General features: G+C 29.1%; 1 protein-coding gene across 1 annotated transcript; it reads right to left on the bottom strand.

Moving 5' to 3' along the window:
- Positions 1 to 339: 339 nt before the first annotated feature.
- Positions 340 to 6,385, bottom strand: LOC129302632 (WAT1-related protein At1g25270-like). Its single transcript, XM_054941546.1, has 7 exons — positions 6,216 to 6,385; positions 6,009 to 6,071; positions 5,401 to 5,517; positions 4,173 to 4,413; positions 1,980 to 2,138; positions 1,520 to 1,671; positions 340 to 451 (listed from the first exon to the last, which is right to left on the bottom strand). The coding sequence occupies exons 1-7, from the start codon at positions 6,383 to 6,385 to the stop codon at positions 340 to 342; spliced, it is 1,014 nt and encodes a 337-aa protein (XP_054797521.1).
- Positions 6,386 to 21,755: the final 15,370 nt, after the last annotated feature.

Genomic DNA, 21,755 nt, shown 5'->3' with positions numbered 1-21,755 from the left:
GGCATGCCTAGCTCTAAGCCATAATGATTAGAGTTGGGCTTTGAAAATTGCTAAATTTCACAGAAATGTGGCTGTAATATGGAGCTTAGGTGGGCCTAATGGACTGTCCGTTTTCCTAGCTTTAAGAGAAAGAATGGGCTACATGTTCGAGGCAATTAAGGCAGTGTTTTATTTTGGGGAAAGTGACAATTAGAAATGATACAAGAACATTAATAACAATTAGAGATCATAAATTATTGAAATTCTAATTACAGACCTTAAATTATGATTATTTTTGTTAAATTTTTATTCACAGACTTTCATAAAAATGATCATCTTCAATTCTTCGTTGAATCTCCTTCAAGGTAAGTCCTCTGCTTCATTCTGATCTGAAGTTTTCTTTAATTCTTCTTTGCCTTTGCCCCACAAGACCGTGTATAGTCCCAACACTATCAATATGGATCCTATTATGCTGCAGAAATTTCAAGCCCAACCCAAAAAGAAAAAGGTACGTATATATTAGTTACCCATCTTTCTATTCTAATGTTTCAAAAAGTATCTAAATACTTATATAATATTAAATTTACAAAAATTATATTATTTATAAATCATGGGCAGTATAATTTATTAAAATAAAATTAATTTTCAGTTCTTTATAAATTTTCTTAATTTTAAGTGAGATTATGGTGATTTATTTTATTTTAATCAAACTCTTATAGTTTGATTCATTAAAGTTATTAATCCCTGAAGGTTAATATTACTGAATATTCTCTTTAAAAAATAAAATTAAGAACTTATATATTTTTATTAAAAGATTATATAACTTTATAGTTAGTTATATTTTTAACTCAAAAAATATATAATTATATTATACCTTCTAAATAATTTTTATAAAAAATTTAATACAAAAGGAAACACAGTAGTAAATCCATTTTTTTGGCCAAAGATGTTAAATCAAATTTTCTATAAGCTTCAAAATTATTTTTGTTTTAAAAAAATTAATCATTCATTAATGAATGTTAGCTTTCAAGGATTAATATATCTAATGGATTAAACTATAAATGATTGATATTGGTCATAAATTATAAGTGCTTAATAAAAATAAAATAGACTAGATATATTTAATTTAAGATCTAGGAAAATTATAAGGACATGCAAATTAAAGGTATATGAGTAAATTATTTTCTAAACTTTAGATTCAATAGCACTATAAATCTTGAACTTGTTTATTATGCAAATTATTTTTTTAACTTTTGAAAACAGTATAATCTAACTCTTATCATTAGCAAAAATTGAGTTTTATTGTTAATTGACCAGAAAAGGATATAAAGGATATCAAAAATTATAAAAAAAGACAAGACAACTAAGGGGAAAAATTAACTTTTGTTAATAATAGGAGTCCTATTACATTATTTTTAAAAGTTGAGTAAATAATTTATACAATATATAAATTTAAAGTTTATAGAATTATTGGATCTAAAGTTTGGAATAATTTGCTTATATATCCAACTAATTTTGTCATATATTAATTACTATGCACCTTCCCAAGTGTAACCTTTCGTCCAAGACGAGAGAGCTGGCAACGGCAACTAGTATGAGAAACAGAGGGCTGAAAATGGAAGTGTAAAGTGGTCCTTTCAATCGTACGCACCATGTGATTAGAACCCAAGCTATTCCAGATGCTACAATTCCCTATTAATACAAATTAAATGTCACAATATAACTAATCATTTGCTGTAAATGGAAGTATAAATTGCTCAACAATTAATTACTTCCTCTACCTTAAATTATAAAATAATTTAAAAAAATTATTTTCTTTTTTAAAATAAAATTATAAATTTTTAAAAATATTTTTTCACACTTAATTATTACTCTACAATTATTATCTTAATTCTGTAGGGTAATATTTAAAAATTATCTTATATTTTGCAATAAAAAATTTCCATATAAGTTAGAATAAAAGAAGTATTAATTAAAAAAGTTTATGTGCAAAACGGCACCGTATAGGCAGCCGTGAGAAGCTGGATATCCCAGCCAAGTTTCCAACGATTCCAATCTCGTTCCACGAAGAGTGCAAATGCGACTGATTGTATTGACGATATCACAGACATCAGTGCCGCGCTTGTGTAATTCCATGGGAAATTCTCACTCATCATTGCCTATAAGTAAATATAATATTAATATTAGGGCTAGAATATTGCATAACATGCATAAATAATAATAATAATAATAATAATAATAATAATAATAATAAAATTCATCTAAAATATATAAAAGACAATTTAATTTTTTAAAATATCATAATTTTACTGAAATTTTTAAAAATTTTTCTGTCATTAATAAATTTATATAAATGATTACATTGCCCTTATTGAAAATAAAACGATTCACAAGTTTTATTTAAATAATTATATCTTTTTTCTTATATTCGTAATAATACAATAATAAATTACAATTTTGCATGTTAAATTCATGATTTGTTCTTGTATTGTTGCAAATATAAGAAAAAAGTTGTAATTATTTAAACAAAATGTATGAATCATTTTATTTTCAACAAAGATAATTTAGTTATTTATATAAATTTATTAATAACAGGAAAGTCTCTAAAAATTTTAGTGAAATTATAATATTTTAAAGGACCAAATTATTATTTATATATTTCAGAAAGATTTTATTATCAATTTTCCTCAAAAAAACTTCTTCATACACCCTTTCAAGTTTATAAGGCAGGATATTTTCTACAGGCTATTGGTATTAAAAAATAGAAAAAACAAGACATCTTGTAGTTTTAAGAAATATCTTTTTATTTTTACCTTTTGTATTGGTTAATATACATGAGACATTGCAAGTCGTAGTTATAGATAAGGGAAAAATTTAAAAAATAAATAAATCAATTTTTCATGAGATTTAGAATAACAGTAAATTTTATTATTGAAAAAATATAACTGTTACTCCATTCGTTAAAAATATGTAAAGTATTTGTTAAGGAGTTGGATGTTAAAAAATGTAAAGTATTTTTAATCTTTTAAAATATAATCATTACATTTTTTTTCAAAAATGTTTCTATTGATAAATGATTTTATATTTATTGTAGAGTATTTAATGGGAATAAATATAAAAAAATATGATTAGTTTAAAAGAACGTAACTATTTTATTGGAGTGAGATTTAGTTAAAAATGTATTATATTTTTTGAATGGAGGGAGTAGTTCTTTAACTTTAATTTTTTTAATTATATATCAATTTAATCCCTAAATTAAGAATCCTAACAATTTAGTCTTCACAGATTCTTAGTTCGGAATAATCAAGTTATTATATGTAGTTTCTTTTATTAGAATAACTCTGTACTTATATAGTTTTGACTTAATACAATTCAATAAACTGCCAAGATTAAATTGTATAAAATTAAAATTTAAGAATTAAATTGATAATTGAGAAAAATTTAAGAGCTAAAAATTACATTATTGTTTTAATTAATATGGGTTATGCTTATACCCGTCATAAGTGGCTTATATTATATACTAAAAAGGAATAAATTATTTTATTTTTTTTAAAGATTCTATTTCGAATTAAGAATCAAAATAGAATCTTGGCATTGTTCTGTTTTTTGGTTTTTCTGTTCTTAAAAACCATTTATATGATAGTTTTTCAGGATAAGTTTTGAAAACAAAAAAGTCAAAAAAATTTATTTGAATTGTTATTTTAAAAATATATTTAAACTGGTGAAATAAAAGATGAAATAATAATTTATTTTATCAATATAATTTTCATTAATAGAAGTATGATATTTTCTATCTTTTCTCTAATTTTTCCGAACAAAAAGTAATAAAAAATTTAAATAAATGTTCTAGTTTTTTAATTTTTTAGAATTACCTTTAATTTTTTTGTTTTTCAGATAACAAAAAACACATTTTTAAATATTTTTCCAATTTTTATTGTTTTTCAGGATAAAAAACGGTTTCAAAAATAGGTACTCAAACATGCCCTCACGTTTCTATGAAATTTTTAGTAACAATTAATATAGAAAATTTTTGAAAATTTAAATAAAATAATAATTTTTTTACGTATATTATTTTACAAAATAAAAAAAATCACTTTTTTACTTTGGTTTTAGTAATAAAAAGTGACATATAAATCGACCGTCCTAAAAAAAAAAAAAAAAAAGTTCAGAGAATGGATATGAAAGTGACCGACCTGAATAATCAACCAGAGAGAATAAGAGAGGCAAGTGCCCAGAGCCAAGCAAGAGCCGCAGATTTGCGTCTCCGGAGACTCACTGTGTGGTGCCACGTGTCGCATCAAATTCAAATGAGTTGGCCACAACGGTATCCCTACGCCCTTGTAAAACGTCATCACCATGGCCCCAACAATTCCCATTACAGTCCCTATTATCTTTGCCTTCCCTGTCACTGTTCTTATCTTCATCTTTTCCACTCTAGTTAAAAAAAAAAAAAAACCTCTTTAATTCTATATATTCCCATCAAATTATTAGTTTAAGAATTCATTAATTTCACGTGATCCAACTAGTGGTAGGAAAAAAATAAAAAAAATAAATAATAAAATCCTCTTAAATTATATAAATAATATTTTAATTTTTTAAAATATTATAATTCTACTAAAATCCTTACATACTTCTGTCTCAATAAGTTTTAAAATTAAAAGATCATTTTACTTTTATTAGAAATAATAAATATTTGATAATAACTTTTACTTAAAGAATAACAATTTTTGTTATGTGAATAATAAGATTTAAACTAAAAAATCATAATTTATCAAGTGAAAGTTTTGTTATTGAAAAATAAGTTTTTAAAATAACAAGTCATAATTATAAATTTTATTTAAAAAATAATAGCTTTTATTTAAAGAACTGTAACAATCAAACAAGAAATCACAACTTGTTAATAAGGGTAACATAATATTTTTAATTTAAAATTTATCGACACAAAAGTTTCTAGAAGCCTTTAATGAAATTATAGTATTTCAATGGACCAAATTATTATTTATATGATTTAAGAAAATTTTATTATCATTTAAAAAAAGATATCTATTTAATTGAGCTTAATTTAAATATTGTCAAATCTAATTAGAGATGGCCCTTTCAAACATGTTTTTTTGCATTAATAAAAATTAGAACTTGACCTTACTCTACCTTTTAGCTAAGATCAAGTGTAGAACTAGAATTTGAAACTTCGTGCTTAAACAACTAGTTTTTAATTATACATATATTAAAATATAATAAACGAAATTAAATGAATTATTACTTGTAGTTTTATAAATCATATTTAAATCCAAATAAATTGATGATAACCCTAAACCTAAATGATGGCTTATATTTGATGTACATGTAACTTGAGTTAAGTTAGATTTTTACCAGAAAAAACAAAAACTTGAGTTAAATTAGACGACGACGACGACGACGTACCCAAAACAGACGGCTAAGACAAAAGTTACACCGGGAATGAGGTTGTACATGGCCGTAGCGTATGTCGCCCCAGCTAAAGCCACTGCCTCCACAAATAAATTTTGTTGCAATGATGCCCTGAGAGGTCATCATCGATTAAATTATCTCTCAGATTTATTTAGCTTTTGATTTTTTTTTTTCAATTCAATTAATCATATATTCATTTCAAACAATTTTTTTTTAATTAAAGGAACAGATAGGACTTAATGGCTTATATTTCAAGATTATTGGCTACAAACACAAATGTTAAATGATAGAGTTTGATGAACATGTTATTTTGGTTGCAGGGTTATAGAAAGATATGGTTTATAGATAAATTCCATAAAATGATGAGAAGGAAAAAATATCTTTATATTTTCAAAGTTCTAAAAGAGCTTATAATTAACAAGTGCAATTAAATTTTTAACAAATCTAATGATATATATATAAATTTTGAATAGTATAAATCAATCAAATAATATGTAATTTATACTTTTCTCAAATCTAAACTTTATTGCATGACATGACAATTATTATAATTTAACTTTTTTTTGGGCTAGAAGAACAATTATTATTATAATTTAACTTACCCAAATAATCCACAAAGAAATGCTTGAAAAAGGACTTTCCCTGTGATTTTCGGTTTGCTCTTCCTGCGATCACACCTTACAAATATCATATTGTCATGGAGAGAAAATCGGATAGATCATTTTGAAAAATCACAAACTTAAAAAGTGATGAGAAACATCAAAATAAAGGTTTAGCAGCAAAAATAATAGAGCAAAAGTGGCAGGGACCTGTCCATGAAGAAAGCAAGAGGAAGCATGAAAGCAGAAGCGAAGAGGAAACGATAAGCCATGAGGACGCTCAAGCTGGTCCCTTCATTTGCAACCATTTTGTATAATATGCTGACGCCAGCATATGCCACTTGAACCACTATCATCATACAAGCTGCCTTCAAATCCATCTGCAATTATTTGAGAGTTACTCTCTCTCTCTCTCTCTCTATATATATATATATATAGCCTTGTGAATTCTGATCAATTCTTACTCATCTTAGCTTCTCACTTAGCTTGGCTTAGTGTTCGTGAGAGTTATAAATACAACTAAGTGGAAGAATAAGTTAAGTGGGGGACTACTATGATATATATATATATATATATATATTTGCCTTCGTTGGTTGAATCATAATTAAGCTCCTAATTAACTTGACTTAGCTTTTAGTGTTGGTTTCTTGTGTATCCAGCAAGAACAAAAGATAAAAGAGAAGAAACTAAATTAAAGAATGACTTAATCAACAAATATTAGTCTAATATTGGCAAACATGCAACTCATTTCTCAGAAATGAAATATTGATTCAAATCCCATTCTCACCTTAGTTATGAGCATCACTACAAAAAAATTGACTTTCAGCGGCAACATTTACTGCCGCTGAAAGTCAAAAAGTCGCCGCTGAAATTTTTCAACAACGACAAAAAATTATCACAATGTTACTGTTGAATGTTAAGTATTAGTAGTGACATTTGTCGCCGCGGAAGCTACCAATTAGTGGCGAATTTTTTGTCATTGTTGAAAAGTAATATTGATTCACTTACACACATTGCACCACGTCACCGTCCACGTGGCGCCATGTCATCCCCACATATATTGTTAATTTTGAGTTAAGATATATTGTTAATTTTACTATTCATTACTTATTTGTTGTCTACTTGTTCTAGTCTTATGTCACTCCCTATTTGGTTTTGCATTCTTTACAAGTGTGGCAACACAACCTAGTTTCATTTTGAAACTCAAAAATTGGGCTTACCACAATTGCAACGGCAAAGACTTGGCATTTGTGGTGTCTTTAATATGGAAAGCTAATAGACATAGACTTAAGGGTGGGATTTTTTAGATGTTCTAGTGTGGTTGTGCCTAAGTTAATGTGGGAAAACTCAAATCAGTAAAGTTAAGCATAATAAATAATATAAAATAAAATAGAATGAAGGACTCATAAACTTGAGGTTTAATACTTTGACTTAAAAAAATGTGCTTTTCTCTATTTCTCATCATGCGTTTTTTCCTCCTTAGTTTTCGAGTTTAACCCTCAACTCCTAACAAGTAATCGTATAGCTCAGTTTCATTCAAGGTTGGTATGTAAAAGACAATATTAAAAGTTTGCAATTACATATACGTTTGAGTCTAAAAAATGAGGCTAACACTGATTATTGTGGTGAGGACTTTGTGTTTGTTTCATACTCAAAATCAGAAATTTCATTTTGAATAAAATAAAGCTTAATAACAACATATAATAAAGTAGAAAGACTCATAAATTAGAATCTTAAAATTTAGAGATAAGATGCGATATTAATTCCACTACTCATTGTCTATTTATTCTCTCCTCCTATGCATTACCGCAACAATGTGTATATGTGTGTATATATATTAATGTTTGGTTTGCGTTCATATTTGTTGACTGATAATTAAGATGTTCATACATTATGTTTTAGTGTTTGATTTATTATGTATTAAAAGAAAAAAAAGAAAAAGAAAACAAAAGACGGCATCTCATAAATAGATTTTCATCTTCTCTCTCTCTCTCTATATATATATATATATATATTTAAAATTTTATTAAAGAATTAATTTAATTTCTAAAGTTATGGTTAACTTTGTTCATAGTCTCTATTATTATACCAAGTATCATTATCATATCAACATGTGTTACCACATCTAAAGCAAGTTATTTTGGGAGATTTTGATTAAAGTTGGCCATACCTCTAATAACTTTTTTCTTAGTATTATGAAAATTAATCCATAGGTACTTTAGACCAAGTTGATCACAATTCTAGAGACAAAAAACCATATTTTCCGTGAATTAAAAACGTAAAAATAACATAAATATTCTCACTTGAATGCTGCATTTTAGTAATTACAGAGTTATATATATATGTATATATGTATATAAACTGTTGTTGCTCCATCCGGCTCAAAATGTAGGCAATTTTTTGTTAAAAAATTCATATATCAATAAAGTCCTCGTTCTTAAAAAAATATATATTGTTTTTCTTTTTAACTTTTTGTCAATTACTAATCATTTCATGATGAATGAGAGAAAAACTTATACAATGATAGATTTATATTAATAAATATAAGAGGTAAAATGAGAATTATTTTTTATATATACTATATTATTTATATTTTGAATCAAGATTAGTTTAAAAAAATGTTTATATTTTGAACTGGAGGAAGGAAAATAATTTATCAATTTTGATTCATTTCTTCTCTTCTCACCATTTGGGGGAATTGCCGAGCAGTTTCAGTTGAACTAGTAACTTCATGAATGCAAGACAATATTAGGCATCTGACGTATTTTTCTATCTAATAAAATTTTGTTATCATCCCATTAATTAAAAATGATTAAAGTCTTATTAAAAAATGATTAAAGTCCCATTCATCGTACCCCTCATCGTGACGTTGAAGAAAAAGGACATTATTATTGCTAATGATGATACCTAAATGCTAGGAACATTCAACGGTCGTTTGATGTTTGTGATTTGGTTGGTTGTAATTTTTTCCCCCGTTTTAATCAGAGTGATCATTTGGGTGATTGTTATTTTGTTCGCTTATGCACCATGCTTAGTAATTTAGCGCAACATGTAAATGTTCAACATTTTTTTAAATAACATAATTAATTGATAGCAAATTGCATTTTTTATAACATTATGAATGCTATAACTCATTTTTAAAATTCTATGTAATGTTAAAAAATATAAATAAATTATAACGTGAATTTCTCTAAAATATCCAAGTCACATGGGACCCTCATTGTGGTGTTCAAGAAATTACACTACTATAAGCAAGACTTTTTATATTGTTTATTTTGAACTTTTCATGTTAGTTATTTAGAGGAAGTGCAAAAAACTATAGTAAAAAATCAAACTTTTTACATCAGTTATATAATGGATGTGAAAAAGACTTTCAATATTTGTTGATTACACATAATCGATGTGAAATATTGCATTTCCACACATTTCCACGCATTGCTCCTTGATTGGGCCTGAGTGGCTCAATTCCATTTCAGATCTGATTCAAAGGTTATAACCACAACCCAATAGGTTCATTAGTGTTTTCTAACCATCTCAAACCCAATTTTTACTTTAATTCACTTAAATTTACTTTCTTATCCTTTATTAACTTAATCAATTCAGAAGTTAATTTCTCAGATGTTATAGTATGTGAGGTTTAGGTAGTTTTAGAAAGTTGCATAGACATTTCAATATTTTATATAATTTTTGTTAAATTGAGATTGAATTTTGATTGTTATTATGTAATTAAACTATAATTAAACTATTTTGGTTCACTATGATTGAATTTTCGTGTCATAGGATGGGAAAATATGTAAAAATAAATGTACTATTTAAAAATAATATTATCTACAATGGTTGTCCAGAGTTAAGCTTGACTAATGTGGTCTTCTAGCCATCAAAGCTAAACAATATGTTACCCTTAAAATTCCTCAGCTATTAATAAATACTTGGAAAGACTAGGGGTATACGCATCTCCATGTTGGAGTTGTTCTTCTGATCTTAATGCCCCATGGGAGAAAAGATATTCCTACTACAGTTAGGATAGCCTTGTTGAATACCTTCTAAAAATCTTATAATATTTCCTTGATCAATACACTATTGACAACTCTCAATAAAGGGAGCATAATCCTCACCATAGCTCTCGACTTCAACATCAAATTGACAGATTCTACTCTCTCTATTGGACTAAAGGTTCAAGTCTAAATATATAGAGTAGAGCAAGACCCCATGGCCACTCTTCACCATCAAATCATTTACAGGTTACAGGATCATTCACTTGATCTTTGCTTTCCAAATTCAACAAAGGATGCTTTGTACATGAATGCTAAAAGGCCTGGTGAATCTTCAGTAATTTAGATCTTGAGACATCTATTGCTTGAAGAGCTTGCACAATTGATGCTATTAAAATGGATTAACAACTATGAAAAGGAGTTTCATGCTAATAAAAAAGATGTCTACATGACAGATTCTCCTATTCTATATAGATTGGGAGATGGTATTGTTATCAGTCTTTAAGAGACTTGGATCCCAAGATCCAACCTAGATCTCTAGCAAAATTTTGACAATTGCAACAGCATATATTCAACATAAAAAGGACCCTCCTATTGAGTGGTTCACACAAGAATCCAAGCCAATCTATGTTTCTCATATTAATGGTCATTTTATTTAGGATTTTTCCCTAGAAATGTATGGTCCTAGTTGTGACTGTGATTTTTGGGATAACTTTGATGGTCATGATGACTAGTATGGTACACGAAGGATTTCTGAGAAACCTAAAAAGCTAAGATATTCTTGCAGACATAAGAGTCCTCTTTAGGATAATAATGATGATGACTATAGCCTAAAGCAGACTAGAAGAAGACTCTAGGTAGGACTTTTAAATCCTCCCACTGAAAAGAGCACCCTTTTCGAACTCCTTAAAAAATTAGGCCATGAAGATCTCCTTCCTTAGGAGAAACTTGAACATGTGATTCTAACATTCTTGGCTACTCAAACTCAATCTTTTCCTTGAATAGCTATGATGAGGCCTTATACGGAAGAATTTCCTCCTTTAAAATGTAGGACTGATGAAAGGTTTAAGGTTACTAGTAGACCTTTTATACTAGCAACTGAAGTATCCCCTCAAGGGACTCTTAAACTTGTCTCATTTATAGAAAAAGTTCTAACTAGCAGATTGAAAATGCTTTCAACCAAAACAAAGTCCTATATAGCATTGATTCCAAGATTGACCATCTTATAGGAAGAATAGATACCCTATCCTTATATGTGAATTAGATGGATGGGCAAGTGAAAAGTCTAGTTATTAGACTTTGTAAACAATAAAAGAAACTAGAAGTATATCTCAGGAGATATATCGATGAGAGATACTTTGGGCTTGACTTTACAAGAAAAGAAACAAAAATTTTAGAGATACGAAAACAATTACAGCAAATAGAAGTAGAACTAGCCAAAGACTAATTCAAAATTATTTATGAATCCTATACCATTTATTCAACTATAACCAAACAGTTTCTATCACACACCTATATGCACCCCACCTATTCTACAGAGAGCGATTATGGTAAGATCTTCAAGATGTCTTACCCTATTCTTAAAAAGGCAAGGCAAAAGCCATTCCAAAAACAATCTCCTCCATGTTTAAAACCACCATTTTTCTAGAAACCTATCCATCCTAAATTTCAAGATTACCAAGCCTTACCCTCCTTTACCAAATTTCTAGAAAAATACCCCTAAAGATCTCAACACCTCCTTCACTACCTAAATAAAAGCCACCTTTGTTGACTGTAAAGCTAAAGGCATAGTAGATCTAGATCCTTCAAATGCTATTGCTTCTATCAGAAAATCTATTTTTGAACAGGCCTATACTGATGAAGATACAAATTTAGCTATTTCAACTGAACTCTCATATAAAAACACAAACTCTTAAGATGACCAATATTTAGTTGATATAGCTAGAATTGCTATGGTTCAACCTCCTTAAGAACCAATTGTAGAAGATCTTGATGATAACCTAGAAGTTATGCTATATTTTCACTCTCTCTTTCCTTAACTCTTTATATTTCTAACAACCTTAGTTTATACTATGTTTTAGTGTATAAAATTGAATTTGATATTTCTACATGTTCTTACTCAAACTTCCACTGGAAAATTGATTTTACACATATTGAGCTTGTGGAGATTACTTTAGCATTCTTATAAATAAAGTTTAAAACTTACATTTGCCTAAACTTTTCTTTACACTTAGTTTTTGTTGAAAAGGTTTTCAAATAATCAAAAATTCCATAAACACTCAATTCACTTCTCTCTTGGGTGTGTTGCCATATCTAACAAAATGATATTAAAATGCAAACTAAAATTAGCTCATTGTCCCTTGTGGCTTAAGTTTGTCAAAAGACACTTGTAAATTTCTTACCCTGAAATTATTCATTTCCCATACTAAAATGGTTAGTTTTTTACAAGATTTTTTTTGTGCATATAGATTCTTCACTTGATTTTATTCTTAATATTGTTAGGAATTGCAAATTTTTCATACTAGAGTTGTTTATTTTCCATTTTCAAGTAGTTAATTTTCCTACAGAAGTTATTAGTAAGCATAGCTTCACTTGTTTTAACTCAAATTATAGTTATCATTGTCTACATTGAAGTGGTTATTTTTCCTACAAAAATTGTTTGTACCAAGATACTGAAAATCAGACTGGTCATTAAATTAGTTAAGCTAATGGGTTACGGATTAGTGGTTCAATTGAGAGTCAACTTGGACGGCAAATTGGTCACAATTAAAATAATACAATTTAAATAAAAAGACATTAATGATGAAAACATTCAACCTAATTCAAGATTAATCTCTAATACAAATACAAATACAACAATAATTATAGAATTACAACCACCTAAAAGTCTAACAATAATAAAATATAATTTTCTAAATATTCATTCTTACAATTACAATTTACAATTCTTCAATCATTAAAAGGTCTAAAACTAATAATCACTAACACTAAAATCATCAACGATGACAATAATAATTCATAAATGCTTAGCAATAATTAGACAAATGGACAAAAGCAAGTAATGAAAGATTAAAACAATAATGGCACAATTAACTTAGAAAAATACTGAATCTTTTAAGTTCGAACTTATAATTAAGACCCTCTATTTAAAGTTCAAACCATAGATAGTGAAATCTAGTTTAATTGCCTTGCCTTTCGTTGCCTTGCTTTTTTAATTTTCAAGTTGAATTTTTTACTTTTTATTTAGTTTTTACAATTTTAAAAAATAAGAACAAAAAAAGTGACCCAACTGACCCAATAACCAAGCTGAGTTATCTTGGTTCAGCTAGGTCACACTGGGTCAATGATTGACCGGTTTAGGTGAAAACTCAAATTGAGAAAGAGATAGGGTCATTGGTTCATGGGCTAAACTGGCCGGTCCAGTCTAGATTTTCATACAATGATTTGTACACATAACTTCACTTAATTTTATTATTAGTGCTATTATCATGGTAAAAAAAAGTTGAAAATTCCCCATACTATAGTTATTTATTTTCCATACTTATAAAATGACACAAAACTTATACTGAAACAAATTTAAGATTAATTTAACCAGAACAGTGTGTTTGATATGAAAGAAATTGCATGTATTGGCAACAAATACATTAGCACAAAAATTATGGTTGATTTCTAAAATACAAGCACTTCTTTTCGAAAAGTATATAATGAATTATCATTGATATTTTCGCATCAGTTATATTACCACCACAAACACCAATGACAAGACTCTTTTGCATTATTTCAATATAAAGAAAAGAGGTAAATACAAGAATACCTGAGGCAATGATAATTAAGATTAAAGTTGATGATTTTCTCAAAAATTTAATCATCAGGTCAAGAATCCCTTTTACAAATACCATACTTATCACGGAGGATGGATGCCAATTATCATCAACGTGGACTTGCGAAGAAAGCTTGACCTCGAATTTTAATTTTATAGAGTTGAAAGATTAAAATATTTTAGTCTTAATCAGAGAAGGAAGCGAGAGGAGTAAATTTCACTTACTGCTGCTCGAATCTCAAGGCTTGTTGATGGCATTTTACTTCCCAGACTATATACTATAATTGGGGTGGACTGAATTTTTTTTTCTTTTATTGGACAAAAAATCTGGACTGAAATTTTCTCTAATTAATTGTTTGAATAAAATTCTTTTTTTTTTTCCACGGTGCTAGTGGGTTTTTTTTTTTTCGTTCAATGGTACAGATTACTGTCTTAATTTGCAGCCTAAGCTTTTGACCAAGTTGGTACTGATTGTACTGGGCTTGACTTGTCAGATTTTGGGCATAAATTCATCAAATAATTTGTATATGATATAGTGACGTTAGCTGAAGAAAATATATTCTTTTTAAAATATTGCAATTGAAAAGAGAAAAGAAAGTAGCATAATAATATGCCTCCAGACAAATTTCATATCTTATAAATATAATAATATGCCTTCAAAATCTTTATTGGTCACTTACTAAGCTTTAGAGCTGTTAAAACTAGGACTAAATTATACATAATTACTTCCCTGAACTTTGGATCATTACACATGCATGATCATCTTAATGTTTATAAGTTTAAAAATAAGACCCTCTGTCGCACCCGAAAAATGCGATACAGAGGGCGTGCGAGCGAAGATTCTGGCCTTCATAGCGGGAACCGAATGGAATGAAGAGTCGTCACCAAAATTTTGAAGAAAATCTTGGGAAATCGTTTAAAGGAGAATAAGAATGGTCTGCGAAAATAGAAAATAGGTTCGGGAGTTGATTGAGTGTGGGAAGGTGTTAGACACCCCACAACACCCATCTGGGAAACGGTTATCTGAAGTTTGTTGTACTCTATTAATATGATTTTATAATTATTTTAATTATCTCTTTTATATTCATGTGTTTAAAAAATGATAAGAATTAAGTTAGAAACATTTATTTTATTTACGAGGGAGGATTTGACTCAGAATCTGACTCAAAATTGTTGGAGAAAATATTTTTTGAAGAGAAATTAATTAGAAATAATTCACCATTTTGCAAATAAAATAATTTCTGAAATTTTGATATGTGTGTTTTAAATTGTAAAAAGTAATTTAATTTTAATTATTTTCTCAATTTTGAATTTTTGGAATAAAGAAAGAAAAGAGTTTAAGATTATTATTATTTTTATATTTTATGATTGGGAATTTAATTGCAGTACCTATAGAGCCTTATTGGTTCATAGGATAATACAATTATTCTAAATATCTGCAGAGATTTTAAAATCTCACAAGATAAAAGAATTTAGCAACTTAATATATGTTTTAAGCTTATATATATATATATATCTCACACGATAAGAGGATTAAATAATATTTACTTTGAATATATTTTAATGCGTAATTATATAACACATATTTTTTAATATAAAAATCTTAATCGTTATGCCTGCGAAGTCTTATTAACTCACGCGGTAGTACGATTATCCTAAAGGTCTACGAAATTTCAAAAATCTTACATGACCAAAAGTTCTAATTAGAAAATGTGATTATAATTTGAATTTATTAACTTAATTAATTAATATTATAAAAATATTTATTATTTTATTAACAATAATTCATTTATTTATTTACCATACAAATTATGAATCATGATATCTGTGAGAATTTATTATCCTTCACGATAAGGCAATTAATTTAATTCTCTATGAAGATTCTTGAAATCTTACGTGAGACTTAAATGTTTATTATAAAAAAAAATTAATTTTAATAATAGGCCTTCGGAACCCATATAAATACCTACAGGATTGATCCTCATACCTACAGAATCTTATTAATTTACATAGTATGAAATCATTCTAAATACCTACAAAGATTTTTAGAATCTCACACGACAAATAGATAATCAAAATATTTGCATTTGCAATCGGTGCATAATATTATGGTTAGCTAAACAATTTACGCAATAAAGGCAATGGAAAGAATAAATTAATTTGATAATTCACTATTCTTTTGACTTGAGGATATATTCTAAAAAAAAATTAAATTTGGCACAAAATTTTAGCAAGATCATAATCATGATAGACATGGCTCCAAACCACAATCAACCTTATAAATTATCAATAATATTTTTACAGGCTCTCTTCTATTTTTTTTGTCAGACACCTCTCAGGTATGTTCTAAATTCTACATAAAAAATATTTAATTCCTAAATTTTTTTAATGCCTAAATATACATTTAGATTAGTCCACACTCTTAATATCTATCAATATATATATATATATGTTCATCAATGAATTAAGATTAAGAGAGGTGATATGATTTAAATATTATCTTAGTAGCTTATGATTTCAGGTATGCATTCTTCTTCCTCTCAGAATGACGGTTTCATCACCTCAACCTCAACTTTTGAACGTGCTTATGGTTCTTTGTTGCTTGTAAAACATCCCAAACTCATGTGACTGAGGGAAGAAGAAAATGATGATCTCATTCAGTACAAAAAACCCACGTGAGCATGCATGCTATTGTTTATGCATTTTCTTCTTCTTGCTCTTTCGGTTCCAGTCTCTGTTCAGTCATACTCAGTGCTTTGTTTTTTTAGTCTCTCTTCTCTCGGTCTCTCTCTTCTCTTCATTTTCTCGTTTGGCTGAAAGTCCCGTGCCTGGCGTGTTTTGCTTTTCTCATCCTCGTGCTCTCTTATTCTCGGTCTTTCTCCCTCGGTGTTCCTCTCGCGTTCTCCTCTCCCTTCTGCATCTCCTTCATGCTCTGTTTTTCTTCTCCAAACCCTTCACCGTCTCACTCTCATTCCTTTCCCTTTGTGTTTTGCTTTTGTGTTTCATGTGTGCTGTTTTTGTTTGCTGGTATTTTCTCCGTCTCCTTCTCTCTCTCATCTCTGGCTCTCTCTCCTTTTGTTTCTTTTTCTTTGAGTTTTCTACTCTGTTTTTGTCTGGTTTTTTCTTCTGTGCTTTATCGCTGAAGCTTCCCTCTTGCTGTACACGTCTCTTTCCTCCTTTTCTTCCTTCCACTTGCGTGCATGTTGCGTTTCTAGTTTCGTTTCTTTTCTTCTGCTGGCCTAAAGTGTGTGTACGTATGCTGGTTGCTTGCTGCTCCTTCTGCTCTGTTTTGCTTCTTTCTACAGTCTGTGTTTTCGTGCTTCTACTGCTCTCTCTGTGCTTCTCTCGTCTGGCTGTAGCTTCTGGCGTTCTCTCGCTTTTCTCTTTTGTCGTGCACATCTTCTGTATTCCTTTCTCAGTGCGTGAGTCTGCTTTCTACTCTCTAAAATCTATTCCCTGTTTCTTGCGTTTCTGGCTTTCTTTTCCGTGTGTTTCGTGTGTGCATGTTCAGCATTTGTGTTTTTTTTTTCAGCCATTTTTTAATGCCTCTTATTAATTAGATTAATGGAAAGAAAGAAAAGTTTAATTGTTTTAAAAAAAATATATATATGTATTTAAATGGAAAATAAAAGATTTAAGTAGAGAAATTTAAAAATAATTGAGTCTCAAAAAATTGATCCTCAATATCTTTGAATGGTTGGGATATTTTGAAAGATATTTTTAAAAATTTAAGCAAGATTATTTTTTGTTAGATTATTATTATTATTATTATTATTATTATTATTATTATTGAAAATATAATCCTAAAAAAGGATTAAATTTTATTTTTATATTTTATATATTTTTGGGTTATTTTAATGAGCTAAAAGAAATAAAATCTTAATCAACAAAAGATTATCTAAAATAAAATTAAACCCTATTAATTAAAGATTTTTTTTGAAAACATAATCCTAAAAAGGATTAAATTTCATTTTTATATTTTTATATTTTTTGGTTGAATTCATTTTTATTTTTTTTAAATTTAAAAAAATACCCGGGCAAAATACAATGTTCACAGCTGCCCCACTTTACTTGTTTCTTATGTAAGTATATGAAAAAGTGTATTTTTGAATTCTTACATAAGTGGCAAGTAAAGATAAAATATATATTTTGATCGGCCATGTAATATCTATAAAAAGACCTAATTGCCCCTGACACGATAAGATATGATTAAATGCGAGACTATTGGATAACAAACATAATGAAATGATTTTTTGATTTTAATTTTTTTTAACAATGTGATGCAAATGAAAATGACCAAATAAAATAGAAGGATGCAAGACTATTGGATAACAAACATAGTAAAATAATTTTTTGATTTTTTTTTATTTTAGCAATGTGATGCAAATGAAAATAACCCAATAACATAAAAGAATGCAAGACTATTGGATAACAAACATAAGAGAATGATTTTTTTTTTTGGTTTTAACAATGTGATGCAAATGGAAATGACCAAACAAAATAAAAGGATGCAAGACTATGAAATGATTATTTTTTTTAGCAATGTGATGCAAATGAAAATGACCAAATAAAATAAGATACAAATAAAGATTTGTAAACAAATGACAATGATCCAAACAAGATATATGTTGATTATATGCCCCTCTTTATTTAATTTCTAAATAAGAATTTCATAAGATGATATTCTTATCTTAGAAATGAATGAAGAAAGAAACATATATTTTGTTCGGAGGGGCAAGATTCTTAGGCACCTACAACTAAACAAAAACAAAAACAAAACAAAACAAAGGGTTTAAAATGAAATATGATTTAAGAAATAAACAAAACAAAACCTCAATGGAGATAAATTGCTTATATTCCAAAGGGCCTGATGGATGCTTATCTTTACAAGGCTTTAAAAAGTTGTGCCAACAAGTACTAGGCTTTAAGGGTGCCTGCCATTACAGGGTTTTAAAGAATTGTGCCAGCCGGTACTGGGCTTTGGGGTGCCTGCTGTTACAGGGCTTTTAAAGAATTGTGCCAGCCGATACTAGGCTTTGGGGTGCCTGCTGTTACAGGGCTTTTAAAGAATTGTGCCAGTTGGTACTGGGCTTTAGGATGCCTACCGTTACAGGGCTTTTAAAGAATTATGCCAGCTGGTACTGGCCTTTAGGGTGCCTACCGTTACAAGGCTTTTAAAGAATTGTGCCAGTCGGTATTGGGCTTTGGGGTGCTTGCCATTATAGGGCTTTTAAAGAATTATGCCAGACAGTACTAAGCTTTGGCGTGTGTGCCGTTATAGGGCTTTTAAAGAATTGTGCCAGCCGATACTGGGCTTTAAGGTGCCTGCCGTTATAGGGCTTTTAAAGAATTGTGCCAGCTTGTATTGGGCTTTGGGGTGCCTGCTATTACAGGGCTTTAAAGAATAGTACTAGCCGGTACTGGGCTTTGAGGGTGCCTGCCGTTACAGGGCTTTGAGGTTACCTGCCGTTACAGGACTTTAAAGAATTGTGCCAGCCAGTATTGGGCTTTGAGGGTGCCTATCTTTACAGGGCTTTAAATGGTAAGGAAGTACCTACCCAAGTAGGGCTTTAGTGAATGCCTATCTTTACAGGGCTTTGTATGGTAAGGAAATGCCTACCTATGTAGGATTTTGGTGAGTGCCTGTCTTTACAGGGCTTTAAATAGTAAGGAAGTACCTTTCTAAGTAGGGCTTTAGTAAGTGCTTGTCTTTACAGGGTTTTGTATGGTAAGGAAGTGCCTATCCAAGTAGGATTTTTGGTGAGTTCCTGTCTTTACAGAGCTTTGAACGGTAAGGAAGTGCCTATTCAAGTAGAGCTTTTAGTGAGTGCCTGTCTTTGTAGGCCTTTGAACAGTAAGGAAGTGCCTACCCAAGTAAGGCATTTAGTGGGTGTAAGAATAGGTTTCATCCCACGTGGCAAATTATAAATAATTCATGAGAAATTCACATGTGAGGCTTCTTGTTGTTTCTTCTCTTGCTTCCTTGGGTTTTTTTTTTTTATTTTTTTTGGCCCAATCCAAATGAGGCACACTTTATGTGGCAATGCATGCAATAGGGTGATGTGTCATGCATGATTTTTTTTATTTGCCCCAATCTAAATGGAGGTAAATTTTTGCATTGAGCATGTAATGGATGGATAATACGTAATGCATAATTTTTTTTATTTGCCCCAATCTAAATGGAGGCAAATTTCATGTTAAGCATGTAATGAATGGATAATGCGTGATTTTTTTCTTTTGTTTTTTTTTTGCTTAAAAGTTCAATTCTTTTTCTGCCCCCAATTTAAATTGTAGGAATTTTGATGCAATGCATGCCATGAGTAATATAGAAGAGTGAATTATTTGCTTTTGATTTGCCCTAATCTAAATTGTGGCAATTTTTATGTGAAATATGCAGTGGGTGGATAATGTATAATACGTGATTGACTATATTTTTTTTTTAAATTCAACTTCTCATTTACCCTAATCTAAATTAGGGCACACTTTAATGTGAAAGATGTAATTGTTTTTTCAATTTATGTGAAGATATGGAATGCTCAATGCATTTGAAATTGTAAAATGTATTTTTTTTATTTGCAAGATTTTGATGCAAGAGGGAAATAAAACTTAAAATTAGCAAAATGCTAGGGTTCTCTTGGTCAGTTGCAACAGGAAAGTTGTTGGTCTCCCTAATGAAATTATAAGTCAATGACTTGACAACTTTTGCCACAAGAATTGGATACTAAGGGGTCACAATTTTAGATATTTAAAATTGTCTATTCCTCCCATATTGAGAATTTTCAAGATAATTTATTTGCTCCTATGAAATGCTTGTTAGACATAGATGTTTCATCTTGTCTATCTTTATTACCAATGCTTGTATAGTCAATAAGTGAAATTGGCACTGATTTTTATTTAACAATGTTAATATAGACAATCATTGTAAACAAAAGGGCATATTTGAAAAGGAAATGGGGTGGCCAATCAATGGAATGTTGGAAATGTTTAGAAGCATCTCCATTTGGGTGCAGGAAACGTGTGAAGAATAGGCATCATGTAAATACATGGATGTAAATGCATTTGTTTGCCATATATGGTCTTGCTCTAATGGATGATTATTGTGGAATCAAGTGAGGGGTCTGGATGGGAAGATGTAAAGTATAGTATCAATTTATTTACAACCTTGTGCTGGTGTAAGGGATAAATTGAAAAAATTTGAATGTCACACAGAGATGTATGGTTTGTGATCAAATTAGGAGAATTTTGAATATCATTTTTGCTGCTTGTCTATAAGCAAGGGTTAAATAAGCAAGTGTGCTTACTTGTGCCTTAAACTTTTATGCTAAGAAAAGCACAAGATGGTTGGGCAATCCCCATAAAAGCGTTTGGATATTAAAAATATTATAGTTTTGCGCATTCTTTTAAGTGATTACAAGGCTATCTCATTTATACCAACCAAAATGTCCTTTCCTCCATATGCTCATTGCATCATAGAGAAATAAAAATAACTATTAACCTACAAGGGACCAAAATCCCTACATGATTAAAACCATAAGAGTAATAGCCTTATAACTTGTTATTGTTTTTTATAAGGAAAGAAAAAAAAAGTTAAGGATAGTTGGTTTTCAGACATTTATACACAAGAGTCAACTAATTCTTATTAAACAAAGCTTAATTTATCGTTTGGGTAAATGAGAAATTTCCAATCTTCTCCAGGTGCTTATTGCACTATGGGGAGAAAGGATTAACAATTAGCTTATGAATAGTCAAAACTAATACATGGCTAATGTTTCACTTTCAAAATGAAATGTGTTATTTTACCCTACAACAAGAAAAATTGTTTATAGTCACTGGGGTGAAAGACCTATGGGCAAAGCTTAGTTATTTAATGCTAGTTCCATCCTTGTGACACATTAACATTGATTAGTGTAATAACATTCAATACCCGCTCTAGCATAA

The sequence above is a fragment of the Prosopis cineraria genome, unplaced genomic scaffold, assembly GCF_029017545.1.
Source record: "Prosopis cineraria cultivar Desert tree isolate PC_DT_omini unplaced genomic scaffold, ASM2901754v1 PC2, whole genome shotgun sequence".
NCBI classification, from domain to species: Eukaryota; Viridiplantae; Streptophyta; class Magnoliopsida; order Fabales; family Fabaceae; genus Prosopis; species Prosopis cineraria.
Note: the sequence above shows the minus strand (reverse complement) of the source record. Positions and strands in the feature narration are given on the sequence as shown.

Bases quoted from the DNA above. Each gene is read 5' to 3' on its own strand.
- LOC129302632 (XM_054941546.1), bottom strand. From the start codon at position 6,385: ATGGATTTGAAGGCAGCTTGTATGATGATAGTGGTTCAAGTGGCATAT. The intron at 1,672-1,979 runs GTGCCGTTTTGC...TTGTATTAATAG, and splicing joins TTCTCACGGCTGCCTATACG to GGAATTGTAGCATCTGGAAT. The intron at 452-1,519 runs GTGCATAGTAAT...AAATTTCTGCAG, and splicing joins GAAAGGTTACACTTGGGAAG to CATAATAGGATCCATATTGA.